Here is a 22,820-nt window from a genome sequence, read left to right on the forward strand (position 1 = left end):
ATATTGTAAACAGAGAGAGGAGATGAAGTCTTGCTATGGAAATGTGTAAGTTATAGCAGCAAGAAAATGTCACTTCAGATATGACATAAATGTTATATATTTTAACATGTCAACATTAGAAGGGAACAGGAAGGATTTTCTGTTCCCAAACAATCTGTAGTATCCCTCACAGAAGTACAGAATTTCTGCAGATTTAACTTGATCACTTCAAAATTTCTCTTTTGAATTAAAAAAGTATCTCCTTTTCACAGTTAGAACTGTAGTCACAAGCAAGCTGCTTTTCTCTTTGCCTCTTGCTAAACATCTAGCCAAAAGGCAAAGATATTTACAAAATATTTACAAAAATATTCCCCTCCCCCAACAATAGGTTTCTCTAGATTTTTTTTAAAATTTATTCTCTTTTGGAGTCAAATATTGGTAAAAGTTCTATTACAAAAAAATGTTCAAAGGTGTTTTCAGAAGGAAATAAGGCTCTCCTGCCTATACCACTACAAATATGGTCCATTGGCTGATGGCACGTGCTAACACCATGAATTAAAAAGGAAACATAAGTCACTGTGAAAATCTTACCAGCTTGTTATCCACCCTAACTGCTTACACTACATTTGAAGAAAATCTGAAAATGCATACTTTATTTTGAGCTCAGCACTTCCGGTCAGTTAATCATTATATCTTACCTTGTGACACTATTCGAGAACAACACTTAAAGTCCAATGCGGCACACAGGCAGATGTCAGGGAAGGAACAGCGTGATCCCCCTTCTCCCTGTATCCTCTTGAGGATGAGGCATGAGATACAGCCTCACATCAGTCAAGGAAACTGGGTGCAAACACCTATTACCCCCTTACTCAAGAAGCATTTTGCACAGTGATTTGCTGTCCGTATTACTAAGTAAGGGAGTGAGTTATGGCTTACAGATAAAAATAAGTTGTTAAGTACAAAATTGGTCTCTAAAGTAGAAAGTGCCAATGTTCTCTGACTGCACTCCAGCAGCTCCCCATGAAGAAACAGAGACTAGAAGTTGGGCCTTCATCTGGGAACAGTAAATTTCCTGCCAAGCGTGAGCTCTAGCTAGAGCACTTGCATGGGATACGACAGGGTAGAGGCACCCTAGGCCATATGTCAAGAGTGGAGAGGACTGCCAAGCACCGAGAGTGAACTGAACATTGTTCATGGCAGGGAAAGAAGGACTAAAGCTGCCAAGCCAGGAGAGAAGGGAAAGAAGGACAAGGATGTTCCTGGGTCAAACAGCTGCTGACAGCTTCAACACCACTTTAGATGTGATACAATTCTGGTGAACCCTAAATAGGGGAAATTTTTCATTTGGAGATGTGGAGCTAAAAAAAGAGCTCTCTAGAAGGAGCAGCTGTTTCCAGGAAAAAGGAAACAGCTCCAAATACAGCAAACACTTCCCAACCCCATCAGCACCGACCATGCAAATATGCGAGGGGGAGCAAAGCCTGAAGGCCAAGCTAACTCCCAACATACGCATGTCATGACATTTTACCTTGGAGTGCTTTTCAGTCTGTTTTATCAGGAAAATTAACAGGCTGCTTTAGGCTTTCCTTGAAATTTTTCCTGCTTTATTTGAGACAACAGGCACTCTGACTCATGTTTGAAAATACAAATAAATAAGATAGAGGGGAGCTAGCAGCTCCCACCAGATCCACTAGTCAAAATCAGGAATGAAAATGCTCCTGGCACTCCAAGCAACTTCCAGATCCCAGGATTAGATGAGACATCTAGTGCTGCCAGGAACTAGAGTCTGCATGTGGTGAAAATTCTGGCATTTCACAGGAAATTTCCCATGAAATATCAATTTTATTTCTTTTAAATAGCAATTCCAAAAAGGTTTTTAATACGAACTTTCAGGAATGCCAGAAGATTCTAGTAATACACATTAGTAGCTATATGTATTATTAAAAATTATACACCCACAAGTCAAATTAAAATCTCTCAGCTCATAAAAAAGTAATTTGACAACAAAATAATAAACACAAAATGTTGCAATACGATCTTTGATGGTAAAATTACATAAACTGAAATTCCACGCAGTGCTCTAATTGACATGTTACTGCCTTGTTTGATGATAAAATGGTGGTAAGAACAGGTATTTCATCCCATCCCCAAAGAAAAGGCTTTGGAGCTTGGACTATGAAGCAATAATAAGAGGGTGAGCGCGTATCCAGCCTCCACCAGGACCTGGAGGCTCTGCCCTCTCTGCAGAGCGCAAGGCCAGGCAGAGGTGTCAAGAGTTACTTTGGGTACCAAAAGCCATACAAACATGTTAACTAGCTGTGCTGAAAAAGCTCCTTCACAATTAACTTAGGAATCCCTACAGACCAGAGCTTTGTATGACAGGCCTGTCCTTAATATAGTACCTCTCACTGCAGAAAACTCTGCTGAATATTTTCAGTACCTCCACTTTTATTCCTTAGCCACCTGCTTTTTTACCCTGTGTCTTATGTTGGCCCTGCTTTTATGTATACCCAATTCCCATCTACTCGATGATATTCAGAGCTCAGTGACCTTTTAGAGCTAAACTGTTTTTTTGGGTAAGTAACTACTTAAGCAATACTGAAGCATTTCATAAATTCATTGCACATTACTAAACTGCTTATGCCAAAACATAATGTCGTTGGGATAGAATCATAATTAAATGCTTTCAGATTTTTAAGAAAATCACAATTCTTATATTTCACATTACAAAAGTAAATCCCTTAGAACAGTCTGATTTCCAAAGGACATGTTTCAGTTCAGTTCAAATAAGCTTCTAATTTATCTTAACACTTTTTGCTGTGGTTGTTCTGGAAACCGCCAATAGCCAAAATTTTATCAGTCAACATGTCATTTGTATGATTCTGTTGATAATACTTTATCTACTGTAAACTGATAAAGCTTAGAGTGCACTTACAGATTACTGCAGGTGTAAATTTGTACTGATCAACACCCATTGATTCCTGCCAATGTGTGACTAGACTCCACTACAAATAATGTAAAATAGCATACTCAGTTTACAGAGGACTAAAACTGTGCAGAAAAGCAACTACCACCAAATAGTGGACATACTTTTAGCTCACGTCCTCACTTAACACTGTGGTAGCTTGTCTTTGTATGTCCCTAGATCTGCTGGAGAGCATGACTAATCATTTGCACTTTTAAATCCAATTCACCCCCTTGCCTTAACAATAGCAAATCACCATAAACTACTTGTGCTAATAAAGGGGTCCCAAACACACAAACAAAATCTAGCAAGAGCAGCAGGTGTAATTTGAAAAGTGAGCAATGTAATGAGATTTGAAAGAATTTAATTGAAAAGCTATGAGCAAAGAGTGAATTCAGGCAGAATCATTCAATTCATGTAGCCATGTGGAATAATTTGTCATTTATGACGGTCAAAACAAATATTGCTGCATAAATGACTTTTAGGAACAGCCAGGCATTTTAGCAGCCTATGAAAAATATGACAGGGTAGAGGTTGAAGGAAACTTGGAGGACAGGGCTGCCAGACAGAGTGGTCCAGTAATTCCTGCATGTCACTCCAATTCATCACCAGCAGTTTATGAAGCTGGTCAGATGGCCACCTTCTGCTGTCAAACTGGAAAATAATTCACCAGTACAAGTTCACAAATCACCTCTTTTCACAGGGAGCAGAAAGAACAAGGCAAACTCTCCCACCAGCACAGCTGTCCGTGGAAAAGCACATCCTTGCAAGATAGCCCCATCTACCAGGGGACACCTGGGCCACCCCATGACAGTAGGTCTTGCTCCTTTCTCAGAGGGGCCACCCTTTCCCCAATCTCCAATGTACATCTGCTTACATCTTCTTCTAAGCCTCTTTCTTTACAGACCAATGTTCCAAAACCAAAAAAGAGCGCTGAACCAGCAGGTAAACGTAGCAGGTATTGTTCTCAATTACACCTTTTCATCCCAAAAGCTATTGAAACATTGCTCTGTACCAGATAGAGTGAACCAGTTGGTAGGGCTGGGGAAAGCAGGAGGTTGCCTAAATTGCCTTTAAAAAACAACTTGACTTTTTATGTTTGCGTTTTTCTTTTTATCTGAGCATTGTAATTGTTCTTCAATAAACAGTGGCATGTAACAATACTAATTAAAATGCTTATGATTTCTGATATTCCTGAATATCTGTAATTGTATTAAGAACTAATAAATTCTGATATTGTTGATTATCTTTAACTTTATATTAGCATGTTCATTTTTTCTATGTGGCTGCACTGTAATTTACTATCTGATTAAAAATTGAGTTTCTGTTACATTTTTAGGGTTTAGAATCCTGGATCACAGTTACTAATCTCACTTGTCTGTCCACAACAAAACTATCAAGAGGCAAAGTGATAACATATATATTGCTATATATACATTTTTTTTAATGTAGACTGAAGGGTTACATGTTACTTGCTAAGAGATAACGCTGTTGTCGTGTTTCTTCAGCAAAAAAGGCTGACAAGACTTGTTTCACATCTGTCTGTATAATATAACAAACCCATGAAGAACTAGTGATGAAAAAGCTGTTTTGTTGACAATTATTGTGAAATGCACCCAAACACCAAGATATAGGCACTGCTCATTAGTGCTGTATTGTAGCTCAGGATTTTGTCCCTATAAATACTTTGTGTCAAAATATTTTTCAAATATATTCTAGGCTGCAAGCCTTTTCCTTACAACCCCAAGAGCTATAGCCTCTGAAGCCTTTTATCATCTTAATCATACTCACACGTACCTTAACCATCAAAGCTGTATGATAACATTGCCAGCCATGTACAGTACTCCATGTGTAGTCCAACTACCCCTTTCTACAAATGCCATTTTACCTGTTTGTTTTGTGCTCCGCTCATCTACTAATAAAACTCAGATCTCTCTGTCTGTCTTACCATGGACAGGCATTACATTGATGGCTTTCATTTTCCATCTATGACTACAAAGTTTTTTGCCTTACAAATTATCTCCTAGTATCTAGTATCATGACTTCGCACAGGAAGAAGAAAGGGAGTAGGAACTCCCCTTCTCCCTTTAACTAAGCCACTGAGATCTTCCATTTGGGTCTGCAAAAGTGAGAATGCAACATGCTGTCCTTGCAGTTCCCTCGCACAGCCACAGCCGCTCAGGCAACTGCCCTGACACTCTGGCACAGGAAGTTAAGGCAGCACCTTCTATGTTCACTTAAATAATTGCTGGATAACTAAATAATAAGAGCAGGGCTCTGCCCCTAATTAAAAGTCTCACCTAGCACCTACTTGAAATAAATGCTAAAGCAACACTAATATGAATATCAAATACACAGTCGTTCTTCACTTAGTCCACCACTGCTCTCTTGTCTGCAAATAACTTTGACCAGGCTGCCTCGTGGGATCACATCTTCAGTAAAGCTGCTGCATTAGTCTTGGATATCATTAACTTCTGATTACCTTTTCCAGCAGCAAGTTAAAACGGTGCTTCTGGATCCTGCACCTTCAAATTTTCCTGAATCTTTCTGTTATTCCAACTTCTGGTACATCAGCACCGCATTTATCCTGATTTCAAGTCACTCTTTAGATGCTCATACTGTATTCACCTATGAAAATCATTTATTTCATCTTGACACTTCCATAACTACCGCAATCTCCAAAAAGGACTAAAAAACAGATTTGATGCAACTTTAAAAAAGGGAAGATCCTTATTTTAGAATCAAGCATTTTGCAAAAAGGAGAACACTTGCATATTCCATATTTACATTTTTAATAATTCAGGTCATAAACATTTTAATAACCTACTTAACTGTAATACATATTATAGTTAGTTTAGGACAAATTCATTAAATTGTGAAGTATGAATATACCGCACTGTTCAAATAATGAAGAGAATAGAAGAGTTCTAGCAAGGTCATGATGAGAGGGAGAGCATAGAATATCTGTTATCTAAAGAATATCCATCATGGGGAATTGAATTAGATGCATCTCATTTTCACTTTGTCAAACTTAGTTCATATTCTGGTTGAAGACCAGCATGCTACCCAGGATAGCAACTATCCACAAGGCAAGTATTACATCTTCATTTCTTAGGTCTGGGGTCAGGTAGGTCAAATCAATACTTTAGAGACCTGCCCGTGGTCAAAAATGGACAATAGTCACGTGATATATGAATCCGGCACACAGGGAAAAGGACTTATTTAAAATGTGGAGTAATGATAAGAAAAAAAAATTGATTTCACTCAAAACAAAGGGAAGAATTCTATTCCAAGAACATATTAGAAATATATGGACTAATTCAGTTTGATACAAGAAAGTAGAATTCTACTTATCATTGCTTTAAGTAGCACCCCATTTTAATCAGTATGTCAAAACACAGACAGGGAAATACCTAATAATTTGTTTATATGGTTTTGTGCAAAAGGCTGAAAAAACCTCAACTGTTTTCAGACACGTGCGAAGTTCCACAGACACTGAAGGCAAAATAATTATAGATTTCATACTGCACAGTGGAATGGAAAGGGATTGGGAATATATTGGTAGGCAATATTTTTTACACATTCATTTCTGGTACCTAACAAAATGAGACAAAAAAATATTGTTGACTAGTAGATTACTACATGGACTCAGAAACATACAGTGTATGACCTCCTGATAAACAGGTTACTTTCCCCCTGACAGTCCAATGTTCCTAACTTCATTCTTGGAAAAGGTTGTGCCACAGCCTTCACTAAAGACAAACCCTACACTAGAGAAGCTGATCATCATAAAGTAAATCAAAGCTTAAAAATATGGAAAAGTCAGTCAAAAATATTAATGACTCAAGATGATTCTTTTGTCTGTGTTTTATTATAGGACAAACCTCACCAAAAGCCCGTTTTGCAGCTTTAGTCAACCTTTTCTCTGTTTAGCATTGAAGACAAAAATGGAGTCTGAAATACTTCCAGTGTATAGGGAGGACTTAGGTCTGCTCCACCTTTTGCTTTTGCTACCAGCATTTCCAGGTTTTGTACACACCAAAAGGCAGAAGTAGTCTTCTGTGTAATTTTATAAGATCTTGATATAAATTTCCTCTAGTTTGGGACTGCTTGGCTATTGGGATTTGGTTTGGACTTAGTTCTATCAAATAGATTTATGTGAAACACATTCAAACATGTGAAAACCACTTTTTCTTATTACTTCAAATCTTTATATTTATATCGGCATAGAACAAAGATTCATACCAGTAACTTTCAATTCAACTGTTCTTCGTATAAGCTTGCCTTCAAACTTCAGTTCACAGGTATAATTTCCTCCATCTTCTTCCTGGACCTCTTGTATTAAGAGAGTATTTCCCTTCTGAATTACAATGCTTCTCCACATTTTTGGCTTACATTCCTGCAGAAAAAAAAATCCATTGCCAAAATTACCCAGCTTGTATGACATAATACAGTGTTGCCTGATCAGATTTTCAGTATTATACGTAAGTAAACAACCATCTCAATATATTTTGCACTTCAAATTCAAATACAATTTCAGAGAGCACAGAGATCTAAAACTTGAATTAATTTGAAGACAGAAATTAAAGAGAAATGTTTTTAAGGTTCAGTAATTCCCACTGTATCACATAGGCCGTGTTTAATACATGGTGCCCTGAAGCAATGGTTAAGTATCTCCTCTTTTTCATGATCAACAACTGCCAAGACCTCTGCTTTAGGATGGACCATTAAAATGCATCTCTGTTTGAAGGGAGTAAGGGCAACATCTGTTAAGAGTTAGCCTGAAGGCAAACTTAACACACAGTCTCAGGCTAGAACCATTTACCAACAAAAGAAAACAGGGAGAACAGCAGCAGTTTTGTGAGCAAGAGAATTCAGGAAGCCTGGTTTCCTTATGGTCCTTTTTTTTCACCACTGGCTTCTCTGGCAGCTTTTCCCATCACTGGGCTCTTTGGAGCATCACCCCCATGTGCGTCCTCTGATGGAGTGCATGGTACTGATGGCCTGCAACTCTCACTGACTTCCCCAGGCAGACCTTAGCTGTTATTTGGCAGATTTAGGTTTATCACTACGAATTGTGGTCCTACTGGAACAGCATTTGAGTCCTTCTGTATAGTGTGTGATACAGGGAAAGAAGAAGCTCTCCCCTTCCTAACATACTGTATCCTTGCAGCCAGATCAGTCACCGTCCACACTAACGGTACTCATGATCAAATACCTCCTGGAATATTTTGAACCAAAAGCATGGGCACAACCTGATCATTGTCTCTTTAAAATGGTACCTTAAGATTATATATTTATTGTCTCTCAATAACTTTAACATCAAGCCTGTTCTGCCGGCAAACAAAATCACACTCCTGTCAGTTCTCTAACCCACTCAGTATTCCTGACAGTTCTGGAGGCTCTGGCTAATTCTGTACCCAGAGCACACAAAGCAACATAGGGTCCACGTACCTTTAATGCCCCTCTATTCCCTCTGTCAAGGTGGCAACACGGAATAGGCGCTTGGCCTTGCAGCTAACAATCTCACATTAGTTACAACAGGCTCAGCAACTTCAGAGATTCGTGTAAATAGCCCAGACCTACACCCCAGTTTCTGCTCATCTGCAACAGCAGTGTCAGAAACACAGCAAAGAAAATAGAACAAAGCGTTCTCTTAAGAAAACAACCAAACAAGAATATACATTGACATGCAAATATACTGCATGACAGCAAGACGACAGAATGACACAAACGATTTTTTTTATGGGACTCCATACACATTCCAAATCCACGATGTCAGATTCTAAATTAAAGGACAATAATAAAGGAATCAAAAAATGGCACAGTGAGCTTCTGGCCTTGCACTTGAAAATGGAGCACTGAAGCATTTATCCCTCTCCCTAGTAGGCCAAATTCAGTTACAATGTGGTCAGATTTTGAATTCAAAGTAAGCGTATTTCAGATATGCACCCTTTCAGAGCAGCAGTGAAAGACCCTATCATATGTTACCAGTTTTATATTCTCTATTTTATTTTTAAAAGTATGGGAGCAAAGAGATCGAAGATATATTTTTATACACTACATGTTTGTAAAAAGAAGGGTGACATCTTTACTACTACAGAGATTAATGATTTAGCACAAACATTGTTTGTGCTATTGTGGTTTTACAGTGAGGAATTGTTCTGTTGGAATTGTACCACTAATTTCCTAATTGTTTCTTTTTGTATCTACTTAGAACACTTCATATTAAAAATTATTTATAACTCCTTCTTTCCTAAATTTTAGCTAATTAATTTTTCTTCTACTGATTATGCAGGCTTTCTAAACATATGTTGAAAATGCCTGTTTTATTCTGCTTGTTATTCACAGAATAGTTCAATCCACAAAACTAAAAGCAAAAAAGTGGAGAAGCTGGAAAATCATAACAATTTGTATTTTAAGCAACGAAAATGTCCGAGAAACAAACCAATACAAAAAAATCTAACTTGTCTTCATATCGTGGAAACAGTCTAGATTTTTTTGCTACAGGTCTGCTAATTTCTCTAAAAAAGTAAGTGTTCAGATGTACAACTGTTGCTTGTTTAACCAATTAATTAGTCTTTTCTGCTTTTGCACCACATTTACCTGCTAGGAGAATCTGAAAGTTTATTTTTCTACTCTATGTATTCTCCGTAGACATCTTAAATATTTTGGGGCTTTTTTCCCCAATAATTAAGGTGTACACTATTATGCTTCTTTTTCTCTTCCTTGAAATTTAAGTGGCAGCACCTCAACAATATTTTTTGCAGGGTAGATAACAACTACCTGTCCTTCACCTGATGTTTTGATTGTTTTCACAGCCCTTCCTTCAACCCAGTAGTAGAAAACTGATGGTGGAAATGAATTAAGCCTCCACATTCTAGATGTAATATACTTTTTCCTCTGCCAGCTGATTTTTCATGAAGCTGCTCTTACTGTTAAATCTCATTCATTCAATCATGCCTTGACACATACACTTATTTAAAAAAAATCCTTAAACTTCTTGTCAAAACAGTTCTAAGAGGCGTTAACACCACTGTACGTATATCAATGGCATTACTTGTGGAAATCTTTAAAAATAAATACTTCATGCAGTGTAATTCTAGCCAGAAGTGAAGTTCATACTACTGTTAAAAGAAATCCTCATAGCAAATGTTTTATTACTTATCTGGTCTGTATGTGGAAATCTATTCAGGCATAATTATTTTAAGACCATTTTTAAATTACAGTTAACTCCCTGTAAATTGATGCAATTATTGCCTCAGATTCGTTAATCCCTCCACATAGAGAAGCCTTCTGGAAGGCAGGGCGAGTCCTCCATACGGTGGGCTTGCACCATTACTGTCCTGTCTGATGTTACTTCAACGGTCGTAAATCCAAACTCCCCAACCACCAGCAAACTGGCAGGTTCTTGTGAACACAAGGATTTCTCTCTTCAGACAAAGGTATAAGGAAGGAACATTGAGGACTTCCTGATATTTATTTATCTACTGTTCTATTTTGGACAGCTTATGCTCTCCCCCAGATAAAAATATTTTCTAAATATTTCATCATAATGAACAGGAATTGCCCCCCAGTGCCTCTGGAGCAGATTTAGACAAGAAGATGGCTGATTGATTACACCTGCATGAACACGTCAAACTCAATCACAAAGGCAGAGGGGGAAAAACTTGAGGATCCAGTGTGCTATCACTGGAAACAGATGTCTTCTTGAGAAAGTGTGAGTCAGATCCTGAAGTGGAATATTACTTTACACTGTTCTTCAGGAGAAGAGACCTGCTTTTTGCTACACATATTGCCTCACACAATATGATCTTAAATCCCAAAGTGCAGTTTGTAGGGGTTACCCCAGTATGCATCATATTATTTTGAAATGCAAGTAATTATGTATTTTCTAGAAACTGGACTTATGCTCTTTTGAATAGGCAGACCTCTATTGACAGTTAGTACCATAATATCCTCTGGAATATTCTTCCAAAACCCTGTTTCAGGAATAAGTTTCAAGGGACAACCTGACATATATACCTTCTGCGTAACATTAATATTGACGTTTCACATTACTGAGCTTCCTGACTCAGATCCAGTGTTGTCTAGGAACTGAACTGGTAACACCTTACTGTTAATTACGGATAAGGGGGTGTATGTAGTAGGTTATTCCATTTATGTCTGTTTTCATTACCAAGCCAGACTAAAGGTTTTCGACTTCGATTGTCTCACTGTTATCATCCAACCACATCAATTCTGTTCAGTTTCACTGCTGTGATGACTCATCAGTCAGCTGTCACACTCCAGCCTGGTGTCACACAAACTGTGTGCATAATCCAGATAACATGTGTGGGCATATCGAACAAAGACCCTTCCATTCCCTTTCTTGGTCAGCACAAAGTATTGTTGATGTGGCGTTGTACATGCATCTTCCTTAGACTGATTTCTGCTCCATGACAGCTTAAGATTATTCCTGACAGACTATTTTTCCAGTCTGCTCTTGCAAAAAAATTTAGATCTTCCGTGACCTGGTGTCCAGTAATACCTAGATAGATAGGGCAAGAAACAGCTTCTCTCTGGTACCCTCTTTTCTCCAAGATTTTAGATTTAACTGAATGCATATATTTTATATATGAACAGCACTGAAGATATCCACCCATATGCTGAGAGAAACAGCTTCAACGGCTGAAAGAAAAACTTTGTTTACACTAACAGTGGGTTATGGCACACTTTTTGTTACTATAAGATAGAACATGTGAGATTTCTGTGAAAAATAGAAATAGATGACAACTTTTATAATTGCTCTTTTCTGATGCAACCTGCTAAGGAGGAAAAAAAAATCTGCAGCTCTGCACATATTACTTATTTCACAGAAAATAACTATATTTAAAGAATGTTATTAAGGTTGGCAAATCAAGCACTCAAAATTTAGGATTTAGCTAGTTTGTGTTTTTCTGTCTTCATTACCTGAACCAAGTTTGTCCTAAATGTTCCCTCTGACTTTCAGCTCTTTATTTTTCTGCATTTTTTCTTGCAGCAACTTGTACCTGATGGCTTTTCCTATATCAGATTTTAGTCCAAGTCCACACAATGGGTAAAATTTGCCAGACCTTGCTATGGTCTTGGTACCTGACATTTGCGTGACAACCCGTATTTCAGTCATTCTCCTGTTTTCTTGGGAAGCTACAGAAACACATTACCAACACATGTGCTGCCGAAAGTGGTGTGCAATACTTGACAAGCCTTGGAGAAGGTACAGCCACAGGAGTTACCTGCTGAGTAGTAAAAGTATCTGACAGACCTCAGTAAAATTACTCAATGAGCCTCAGCAAAAGTAAAAGCATCTCTGCGAAATCACCCAGCAGACTTTGGTAAAAATTAACAAGCCTTGGTGAAATTACCCAACAGACTTCATAAAAAGTAACTGGGTGGCACTACTGAGACTGAGAGGGGATCTTATCAATGCTTATAAATATCTAAAGGGCAGGTGTCAAGAAGATGGGGACAGAATCTTCTCAGTGGTGCACAGTGACAGGACAAGGAGCAACGGGCACAAGCTAGAACACAGAGAATTCCATCTCAACACAAGGAAAAACTACTTTGAGGGTAACAGAGCACTGGAACAGGTTGCCCAGAGAGGCTGTGGAGTCTCCTTTTCCAGAGATATTCAAAACCCGCCAGGATGCGTTCCTGTCCAGCCTGCTTTAGGTGAACGTGCCTTGGCAGGGGGTTGGACTAGATGACCTCCGAAGTTCCCTTCCAACCCCTACAATTCTGTGATTCTGCAATTCTGTGTGATACTGAAGCTGGTGGTGCTGATACACCTTTTGCTCCATTGTAGGTTGCCTCCCTTTCTTTCTACTACAGCATCAGGTAGGGAGACATCCCACCAAGGTGGAAACTGGTACAGAGGCACAGTGTTTTGGAAACATGGTATTGCTGTTAGTGAAACCACTTGACCTCCTGCACAGAACATCCTCATTGATGCTGATTTCTGCTAGACAATGCCTATGCTGGGTAGTTTTGTCTGTAATTTAGTTTTTCTTCTGTGATACTGTATCTATGCATTTATGACAGTGGGAGAGCATCCTCCCGAACAGTCACAAACCACTGCAGGCTCAGAAAAGGCCTCAGACTGAAAACAGTGGAAGTTTTGTGTAGTTTCAGCACAATAGCAATAAGACAGCAATAGTTACCTTGTACCACACCACATCTGGCTCTTGACTGGCTGTTTTGTAATCCTCGATATCAGGACAGGAGATTGTCTTTCTCTTAGTGACTTCTGATTTTTCCAGATATCTGATCTTGCTGTTGTAGCAAAGCCCAGATTCATTCTCAGCTACTGTCAAGGACATGGACACCTTCATGCAATACGTTGAGTTTCTGCAGGGACAGAAAAATGTTTTCTTTTATCCTACGTCCTTTTTACCATGTTTGTTTCAGCATAGTAAATTTCTTTGTTAAGCTCTCATCTTCATAAACACTTCAGCGACACATTCAAATAGTGACTGTCATGCTGCTTATTTCCAACACTGAGGAATTACTAGAAAACATGAAGGCTCATTTCTGATTTACTATGAAGAACCCTGTAGAAATTTTGTTAACAAGCGATGTAACCCAGCACAGCAGCTCTTTAGAGCTTGCAAGTCTACAAACACAGAAACCTGTTGGCATCTCAAATGTTGGTCAGGATACACTGTTCCATTTCCCCTGTGTGTCACACGCACTCTCCCTCTTTCTCTCCCACTTTCAGATTTCACTCCAGTATGCAGTGCTATACATTTGAGAAGCGGATTATGCGCTGGATGTTAAAGCACATCATGCAGGAAGAATTCATCCCCCTGAAGGAACTGCTATATAAAATCCTGCAGCATGTGATACTGTGGTGGGTCGACCTGGACTGGCTGCCAGCCGCCCACCCAGCTGCTCTCTCACTCCCCCTCAACAAGAGGGGAAGGAGAAAATAAGATGAAAAAGTTCACGGGTTCAGACAAAGATAATGCGATCACTTACTGATTACCGTCATAGGCAAAACAGATTTGACTTGAAAAAAATAATTTTAACTGACTGCAAATTAAAAAACATTTGGATAGTGAGAAAGACAAAAAAGCTAAAACACATTCCTCTCACCTCCTTTTTTTTAACTCCTCTACCTCCCCCAGCCCCGAGCGGTGCAGAGGGTGGGGATGGAGGGTTGCGATCTGTCCATAACTGTCCTCTCTGCCGCCCCTTCCTCCTCACACGACCCCCTGCTCCAGCCCCGCCCTCCATGGCTGCCGTCCCGTCAGGAAAGCCCGCTCCCCGGGGGTCCCTCCACGGCCGCAGGGGAGTCTCTGCTGGGGCCTGGAGCGCCCCCTCCCCGCCCGGCCCGCGGTGCCCAGGGCTGTTTCTCACACCTTTCCCCTCACCCCCCGCTGCCCGGCAGCGTTTTGCCCTTTCTCAAACGGGCTTTCCCCGAGGCGCCGCCAGCCCGGCTGAGGGGCTCAGCTCTGCCCGCCGCTGGGGCCGCTGGAACCGGCCGGAACCAGCTGGAACCGGCCGTGTCCGGGGCGGGGCAGCGCCTCGGCTCTCCTCAGAGGGGACCCTGCAGCCCCGGGCACCCGCACCCAGGGCAGATAGGCAAGAAGTCATACTGGTGGTTACACAGACATTTTGGCCTTAAAATCTTGTTAAAGGTAATCCCTTAGCGCTTCAAACCATTGCCTGCTGTATCACCAAAGAATCCTGACAGAGTTAAATCCAGGCGAGTGGATTGCAAGCTACACCTAAGTCTGTCTTAATATCAGGGTGGAATAAACGCAACAGCCCAGCTCCCCTGCCTCACAATCATGAAAACAGGATTAAATTAAATTGCTTGAGACTTGCATCTTTAACAGAGCTATCAGGCAGACAATAAAAAAATCCCAAATGGTGTTTGTCGTGGCGTTACTGTGAAGTGTTTGTGCTTTGCACAGGATCGCTGCAACCCAGACTGTTGGCTTCTGCCCTTCATTAGGTGTGATGGCAAACAGAGGCCTTTAAAAGCAAACTACAAAGCGCAAGAGACAACATAATGAGGCTCTTCCTCCCATCATGCATCACTTTGTCATTTTAACTGACTGCGCCACAACCAAAAAAAGCCTGGAGTAAAACTGATGTGCTGGGTGGTGGCTCCCATCAAAGGCAGCTGTCGAGGGCTCTTGCAGGAGATATGGCCGCTTTGCCACTCATGACAATGCTTTTAATTTAAAAAAAAAAAAAAATCCAACACGCTCCATAACAAATCTTTTCTTATGCAACGTTTCAACATGTCGCCCCGTCAAGCAAGCCTGTAGTTAGGAAGAAAATAAAATGGTCTATAGGGCCACTTCATCACAGCACTAAGCCTCACACTAAACAAGCGCTGACAAAACACTGTGCAAGGTACGAGAGGTATCTGCAAGGCAAATCAACAGGCAATCTTCAGAAACCTCTCGTTTTCAGCATCGTTAGTTTTACGTATTCAGCAGAACCACAGAAATCTCCCTTCCTATTCCCTCCTCTTCAAAATACCACCTGCACATTTATGTAATAAAATTGGTGGATATTTTCTCCGTCCCCCCTCTCAGAGCAGAAAGGCTCACTTTGCACACTGCCATGGTGTTTTTCAGTTGAGAGGCTATAAAAAAGTCTCATCCTCACAAACTGCACAAAATGTGTTATTTTATCTGAAACAAAAGTTCTCTGGATTGAAAAAATGCATCATTTTGGGTAGGCTTTTCAGAAATACTTATATGATTGAGGGAACATAAGTCAACTTTCTCCCAAACTACTTGCTTTTGAAAAGGGTTACCTTTTTTGTAGGAAGAAAATAAAACATCTTTGAAAAGTTTCAATGCTTCCTAACACAGGACTGAAAATCCACAAAATATGGATACAACCACTCGGTATAATCAATAACAACTAATCAGTAATGATTATTTAACTTTTCTGAATGACTATAAGTATTACTGAGTGCAAATAAGGTCACATGTGCTCAGTAATAATGATCCAGGCTAATCAAGAATAAGGACTTTGAATAGTTGTCCATTACTTGGTGTTATTTAACAGTGCTGTATTTTCTGCTAACAATCTTGCATTATTTAGATAGCATTTTGAACAGCGCTGGAGGCTACTTCTATTTAAAATGCTTCCTGGAACACGACCTAAAAATGTAGTATGCTTTTCATTAGTTACAATTAGAATTGAGTAGAATTGAGAAAACTAAGTGCCTGGTGAGCACTATCACTTTTGTTCACACTCCATGACCGAGACAATAAATCTATTCAGGTTCACGATGAAGAAAGCCCTCACTAAGCCAACACCAATAGACTTGAAAGCTTTATGAATGCTTCTTCACCACCCACTCATGTTAGTGCTACAGCTGGTAATTCAGAAAAGGGCAACTTCTCCAGGAATTCCAGTGAACGAAGCATTCCTTTAATCTAGTCATGGAATCAACCATGTTCATTCTATGCGGGAATTAGTAGATGAACCTGTTAATTTTCCTACACAGAAAAAAACAACCTTGTAATTTGAACTGTAATTTGCAGAAAAATGTGCATTTGGTTTCACAGGCACATGGGAACATACTGTCTTCCCTCCCTTGTGGGGCCTGGGGCACAAGCTGTCACCTCTAGAAGGTGACAGCTTGAGGGAGAACTCAGGAAGGGGATCACAAAGCAGTCAATGGTCACTACAGCATTGTTTTTACCACCTCGGTAAACAGACAGGAGTATTATGGTGCTGGCCACCACACAGGTCACTGAGGCGATAGGAACTCACCTACAGAGGTCCCTCAGGAAGCCCATAAAGCTGCTGTGCTGGGGGGGGATCCAGCACTCCTTGTCAATCATTTTCAGGACCTCTGTGTATGGGGACTGACTAGCATGAATTCTACATTTATCGCTTTTCCTCTTTTAAAAGCTAAACAGGTGGCCTATGAATTATAAAAAGGAGGATCTACTTTTGTTTCCAGTACATGGTCATGGAGCTTGGTGGCGGAGGTCAACGCTGCCAGCACTTTGCAGACTGGCTGGAAAGGTTGTATGACCGTATTTAATGAGGAAAGCTGGAACACAAGTACAACAGATAACAATAGCAAAGCTGGTAACCCAGGTTTTGCTGTCAGAATCAGTGGCTGAAAGGAATAAAAAGGAAGCATCTTCCAGGTGGATGAGGAAGATGCTGGAGGGCTTGTGGTGGTGATCTCGGTACTGTGAGGCCAGGTAAGAAGAGCTGTATATAAGTAGAGAATATTGGAACACAAAGGAACCTGGCAGACTGCAAACAACCCACTTTCCACATGTAAAGGAATTAAGCCCATGAGTCTGAAAGCAAGTCTTTTAATAATTTGTATTTTCTGAAAAGTTCCCAAACTATTCATTTTCCAGGGGAGTTGATTTCCAATGGATTTCATTTCTAAACGAAATAGCAGCGGTCATATGGGGAACAGGAAGAGGGAAAAAAAGACAAAAACACTCCATAGTGCAAATAAAAAAATTTAAGTGTCTTATGTTTTCACAGTGAAACTAAGATTCATAATTCCCTATTTCAAAGGACTAGTTGTAAACTGGGCCTACTCTCTCGACTGGAAATGTGAAGAAGGGTTTAGCTTTGCCAGAGTTCACAAAGTAGTTCCCTTTGTTCTGGTGGCAAGGCATTTGTAATCCCCAGGCCACTTGGAACTGGCTCTGAACTACAAACTGAAGCCAGTTTAGAATCCAATAGAAAACCACAGGGAAAACCAAGGGAGTTTAAGAGATCTCAAAACAAAAGCAAGCAAAATTGTGAGTTTGGCTTGACTTCGAAGCAAGGACAAGAGGGAAAAAAGGAAGATACAAGGAAACGGATAAGAAGGACATTTGCAATCGGAGTGCCAGTCCCTAAATTATTTTTCATCTTGTTTTGGATTCAAGACAATTAATCAGCCCTAAGGCTGAATTCAGATTAGAGGAAGTATCTCCAACTTTGCAAAAAAAAAAAAAAAAAAAAAAAAAAACCAAACATTTTTGGCATTTGTTTTTCTGCTAAGTGAGGGTGGTTTGCTGAACGAGTCAAGTAAAACAATTTTGTCTCTAGTATGCACAGAACCTTCCCCCCTGTTTATCAATTTTCTTATAAAGAGGAAGGAGGTAGCAAAGTGGCTGAGTATTTTATATCTACTAGATCAAAAAAAATCCCTAAATTTGAACTGCATATTTCTATAAGAGGATTTGCAACTTTTTTTCCTCCAGGTTCATTTTTCATTAAGTTTTAGGGGTTTTATTACATTCTAAGACTTAGGTCTTAGAACTAAGACTATGGTGGTAGATTCAAAAGCTGTGAAGTGTATTTATTTATCAAAGCAGTGCTCAGGGAACAGCACAGCTCAGACTTAGATCTCTTCCAACGTACCTAAACACTCTGGCTCTTTCAATGGCATTTTCATTGGCTTACTGAAATACTGGTTGCAGGACTGTATAGGTCAACCCTGACCTTCACCTTTGCTTGTTCTGAGTTCAAGCAACCAACTGTCCTTGTACATCTGAAGGTCCACAGCAATTAATGCACTACCAGATCCACCACCAGCTGCTATAAGAATGTGCCATGTTATCAGCTTTCAGACTTAATTGAGCATTTGATTGTTTTCCTCTCTCTTCACGAGAATCTTGTAAATTTATTGCTGTCTAAATTTCACACTTCACATAATTGTTATTAGGCAGTTTCATTGGTATCTGAGCATGTTTTGCTAAGATCAATGAGGTCATGGTTTGTTGATCTTCTTAAAGAAAAATGAGTTATTTATTATCATTGTTTTTTTCAGATCACACAAATGTAACATCTTTCCTAAAAACAAATGGATTATTACTTTCTCTTCCAAAGTTTCATTTAAGTGCTAACTTATTTCTCACTGACTACCACTGCTACGTGTTTGGGGTCATTGTCTGGAAAAGACTGAATTCCTGCTTATGGTGTAAATCACTCTCAGAGGTTACAAATCACAGATCCCTCAAGGTTTTTAGATTTTTTTCTTCTTACCAGTTTGTCAAGTGAGAAAGCAATGCCCAGAGAGGAACATTCAACTGCTGTAGTTGCTCCCTGAACCACAGATCAAGAGGTGCAGCGTTTCTGCAGCTTGCGTGTGTGGTACCTGGCCTTGACGCAACTCCAAACATTCCTGTCTTGTATTTTGCTTACTCATTGCTGTTATGAGTTAGAATTACTCATTCTACTACCAACTCCTGTGCACGATAGGAAAAATCATAATCCCATGCTACCTTTCCTTTAATGTCTGACTGGTTTTCAAGATCCTACTAGTAAAAGAAGACAACATCATGGAAGTATGATCTCAGAAAATGAAGTGCTAAAACAGTGCAATGTTACAAATCCAATGTTCTTTCATTATCTCTACTTCCTTGGATCCTCCAACAGAGACCTGCATTGTGAATCCAGACAGAGGTACCACTCAAGGCCCCATTCCCTTCAAGAAGAAAAAGTATTTGTGGTGAGCTAACCCATCACTCTTTAAGAATTTTTATTCCTTCTGTACTTCCTTTCTCCTAAGATTCAATCACTACACAATACTCACCAGAAACAAGATGAAAATTTGAGCTTGACTAAAATGTACTAGATGTCCCAGAGGCGTATGTTTTACAATGAGGAAAGCCTATACCATCACTATTCAAAAGAGAGAACTTCTGAGCCAAGTCACTGAAACATAATTTTAAAAGGCTCACATTAATGACAGCTTGAAAAACAGATAGCCAGGGATGTCTCTTCAAGTTAACCATCAGGAACATAGTTCTCACCAGAGGCACTTAAAAGCAAGACCTGTACTCGTCACTGTGAGTTTAGCCCTGTTTAGGGAATTTTCAGGCTTCCTGGATGCTGGGACAGAGAAGAAAAGATATTTAGATGTGGCAGTTGGGTACAGTTTCTCACAGTTGGGTCTCTCTCACCAAAGCTTAGATCTAAGTTTAATCTAAAGTTGGACTTCAGCTAACATCCTTATTAAGAGGGAAACGTGACACAAAAATGCCTAGTACAGTCAGTGATACAGCTCATAACAGCAAGGCCATGATTTGAAATTTCAGGGATAATCTCTAGTACCACGTTTCTTAAGTCTCTCTGAGAATAGTAAGTGACAGCCAGCCTGATTTGCACATGCTTAAGGGTCGGGAGGAGATATTTCTTTTCTGGTTGCCTTCCCACACACACGGTCTGGTCCTGCTGGCCTCTGCATCGTGACAGAAGCAATTGAAAAACAACAAACCAACAGTCAGTCATTCCGACAGGGACTGCTCAGGCACGGAGGGAAAATCTAGCATTTAAGTTGAATCACACGGGTCAACAGTGTTCCTTGCTGGGTTTTTTATAAAGTCTTCAAAAAAGTTAGTTATTAGAAATGAATATATGAAAATATAAAATAGAATATAGAAGAAATGCAGAAGCCAAAAGAACACCAAGTAATCGCAGCATATCACACCTAAATTCATGAACTATCTGGTCTCTATCAGCTTCAGCACATCCTGTTCCAGCAGAACAAATCCTGTAATTGGCTGGGTTTGCTCTCAGGGAAAATGTCTTCCTTGCCCTTAAGAATTACAAGGCAGCAAGTTGCCCTGAAGTTTGCTACTGCAAATGACTAAGCCCTTTTCATTTATTTCCTAATAATTTTCTGTTAGAACTCTGGATATTACTGTTAAATTATACTGTCTTACTGAAAAGCCCCATTACAAATGACATAAATCTGAGGCACAGGGACACCTGCTCCCAGGGAAGCATGAAGAAATCCCCTTCCAATAATTATGGATTTGCAATACCCTGTTTCTGAGAGCACTGAACACTTTCCCCTTTATTTCTTCCAACCCACACAGTGGGTGAATTAGTGTACCTACTCCTCTATGCATTTTTTTATTAGACATCTAAGATGCAAAACAAAAGCTGCATTCGGGATAGCCAGCAGACTTGTCTGCACTGGTAAACCTCACTGATTTTGTTGCCTCTGGGAACAAAACCTGTGGAGCACATCCTTCTTCATACACGTAAGTCCTATTTGTAGATGCAATGAGGAAAGGCAAGCCCCCCTCAGTTTGTATACAGGCAACTGAGCACGTAAACCAGTGGATCAGTTATTATCTCATAGGGTACACAACGAATGCTATAACAAAGAATCATGAAGTGAATGCCCTTATGCCCATTCGCAGGGAGAGCTGTTTGAGTCTTGCAGCTGAGTCCTCCTGGCTATGTCTTCCCTTAAGTGTTTGCCAGAAAAGAAGAAATTATCCTCCAGGATCAGTTACCAAATACCAGTTTAACTCCCTATGGTTCTGTCACCTTGCACTTTGGGCATGATGGATTTCCTCAGGAAACCTTCCATTTGTCTGTCTGCTCACAGGACATATACAACATTGCCTACTGACATGTTACAGTTACAGCTTACTTGATGTGGGTTTCAACAGGAGTAGTACCTGGGTAAAGCACATTCTCCTCCATTGCTATATGGAGAACAGAAGGGATATGAAAACTGCCCAATATGTTAGAGAGGAGATGGCTGAGGGCTGAACAACACCTCAGCAATAGGTCTCCTGCATGCAAAGTTGACTGCATGAGGAAGCAGTCGCTCTACTTAGCATCCTTTCTCTCCAGCAGGCAAGGTCTGAAGCCCACAAGGGAAGGCACTTCATCCATGAGCAACCAGTGACAGTGAGCTGAAATGTTACTTATACACTGCAGCACATGGAGCTTTCGCTATGACAGTCTGTTAGGACTAGAAGGTAATGCCAGTCATTTTAAAGGTATCTAAAGCTGGGATTTACTATTAGGAAAACTGAAGGATACACAATATTCTCATCCTTGTGGATGCTGGTGCAACAGGGAAGTCGCTGGATGCTCTCCAACCACAACATGGCAACATGGGCATTTCTCCTTGAAGCCCTGACTGTTCCTGCGGCTTCTCAGCAACAGTAAACACTGGCTTTCAGAAAGACAGAGGATAAGTATTTTCTCTTCTAAAGGTTTAGACAAGGAGGGTGAGTGAGCAGAAATATACACATCACCAGGGAAAAGAAACAAATCTTTGTTTTCCTGCAAGTGTAAGTGTCAAAAGAACAGATAGAACTGATTTCTCTCAATAAAGACAATGTAATCAAAATGATTTGCAGGAGCACCATCAGTTTTTACACAATTTTAGATAGAAAAGTAGAAGAATTCTGATTCTACTTTCCCCTGCATTTTGATAATGCCAAAATATTATATCTCAGTAAGTTAAATTTTATTTCAGCGTGAATCATACTGACTTTATATTGTATCCACTCTAACACTGTATTCAGGTATTGAATACCATATATCACAGAGATTTTGTTTATACAGAATCAGTCACTTTTAATGTGGGAAATGTCACACAGTTTTAATGCGTGACTTTTAATGTTAGTGTCATACAGAGCCTGGGAAGACTATGCAATGCTGAATCCATGCACTTGCTCTAAGTGTGAAATTTAGCTGCCTTCTACAGACATGCCTGGGACAGTACAGCCATGAAAGCGGATCATGTACCAGCGTGCAAGTATGAAAGGTAACTATGAGGTGTGTAATCCATCAGCTACTTAGATGTGCTTCTCTTGGACATCTGATGATTAAAGACACTGGCCCACAAGAAAGTATCATCTTTGGATCTTTTCAGAGTAAGTCTATGGGGAAAAAAAAAAGCACTTGCTAGTGAAGCATATGTAAGGAGGTATTCTATGACTACACTGGAACTACAACACTGTGTTCAAAGGGATTTGAGATACAAAATCACCTTTGTCATGAACAGTTGAGCACTGAATAAAGCCAAAGCACCTGAACATGAAACGTTCTGTAATGAGAAGATATTGCCACTAACAAAATTAATAACTGCATTAAAACACGTATT

The 22,820-nt window shown here is 39.9% G+C and overlaps 1 protein-coding gene across 5 annotated transcripts in view; it reads right to left on the bottom strand.

Moving 5' to 3' along the window:
* IL1RAPL2 (interleukin 1 receptor accessory protein like 2) overlaps window positions 1–22,820 on the bottom strand; it is a 391,670-nt gene that overhangs the window by 163,508 nt on the left and 205,342 nt on the right. For all 5 annotated transcript variants that reach the window (XM_063347061.1, XM_063347060.1, XM_063347057.1 and 2 more), the window contains 2 exons: window positions 13,126–13,312; window positions 7,190–7,343 (listed from right to left, as the gene is read on the bottom strand). In XM_063347061.1, the coding sequence (XP_063203131.1) occupies window positions 7,190–7,343; window positions 13,126–13,296 (325 nt within the window). In that variant the 5' untranslated portion in view covers window positions 13,297–13,312. The remainder of the gene's footprint in view (window positions 1–7,189; window positions 7,344–13,125; window positions 13,313–22,820) is intronic.

The sequence above is a fragment of the Chroicocephalus ridibundus genome, chromosome 9, assembly GCF_963924245.1.
Source record: "Chroicocephalus ridibundus chromosome 9, bChrRid1.1, whole genome shotgun sequence".
In the NCBI taxonomy this organism is placed as follows: domain Eukaryota; kingdom Metazoa; phylum Chordata; class Aves; order Charadriiformes; family Laridae; genus Chroicocephalus; species Chroicocephalus ridibundus.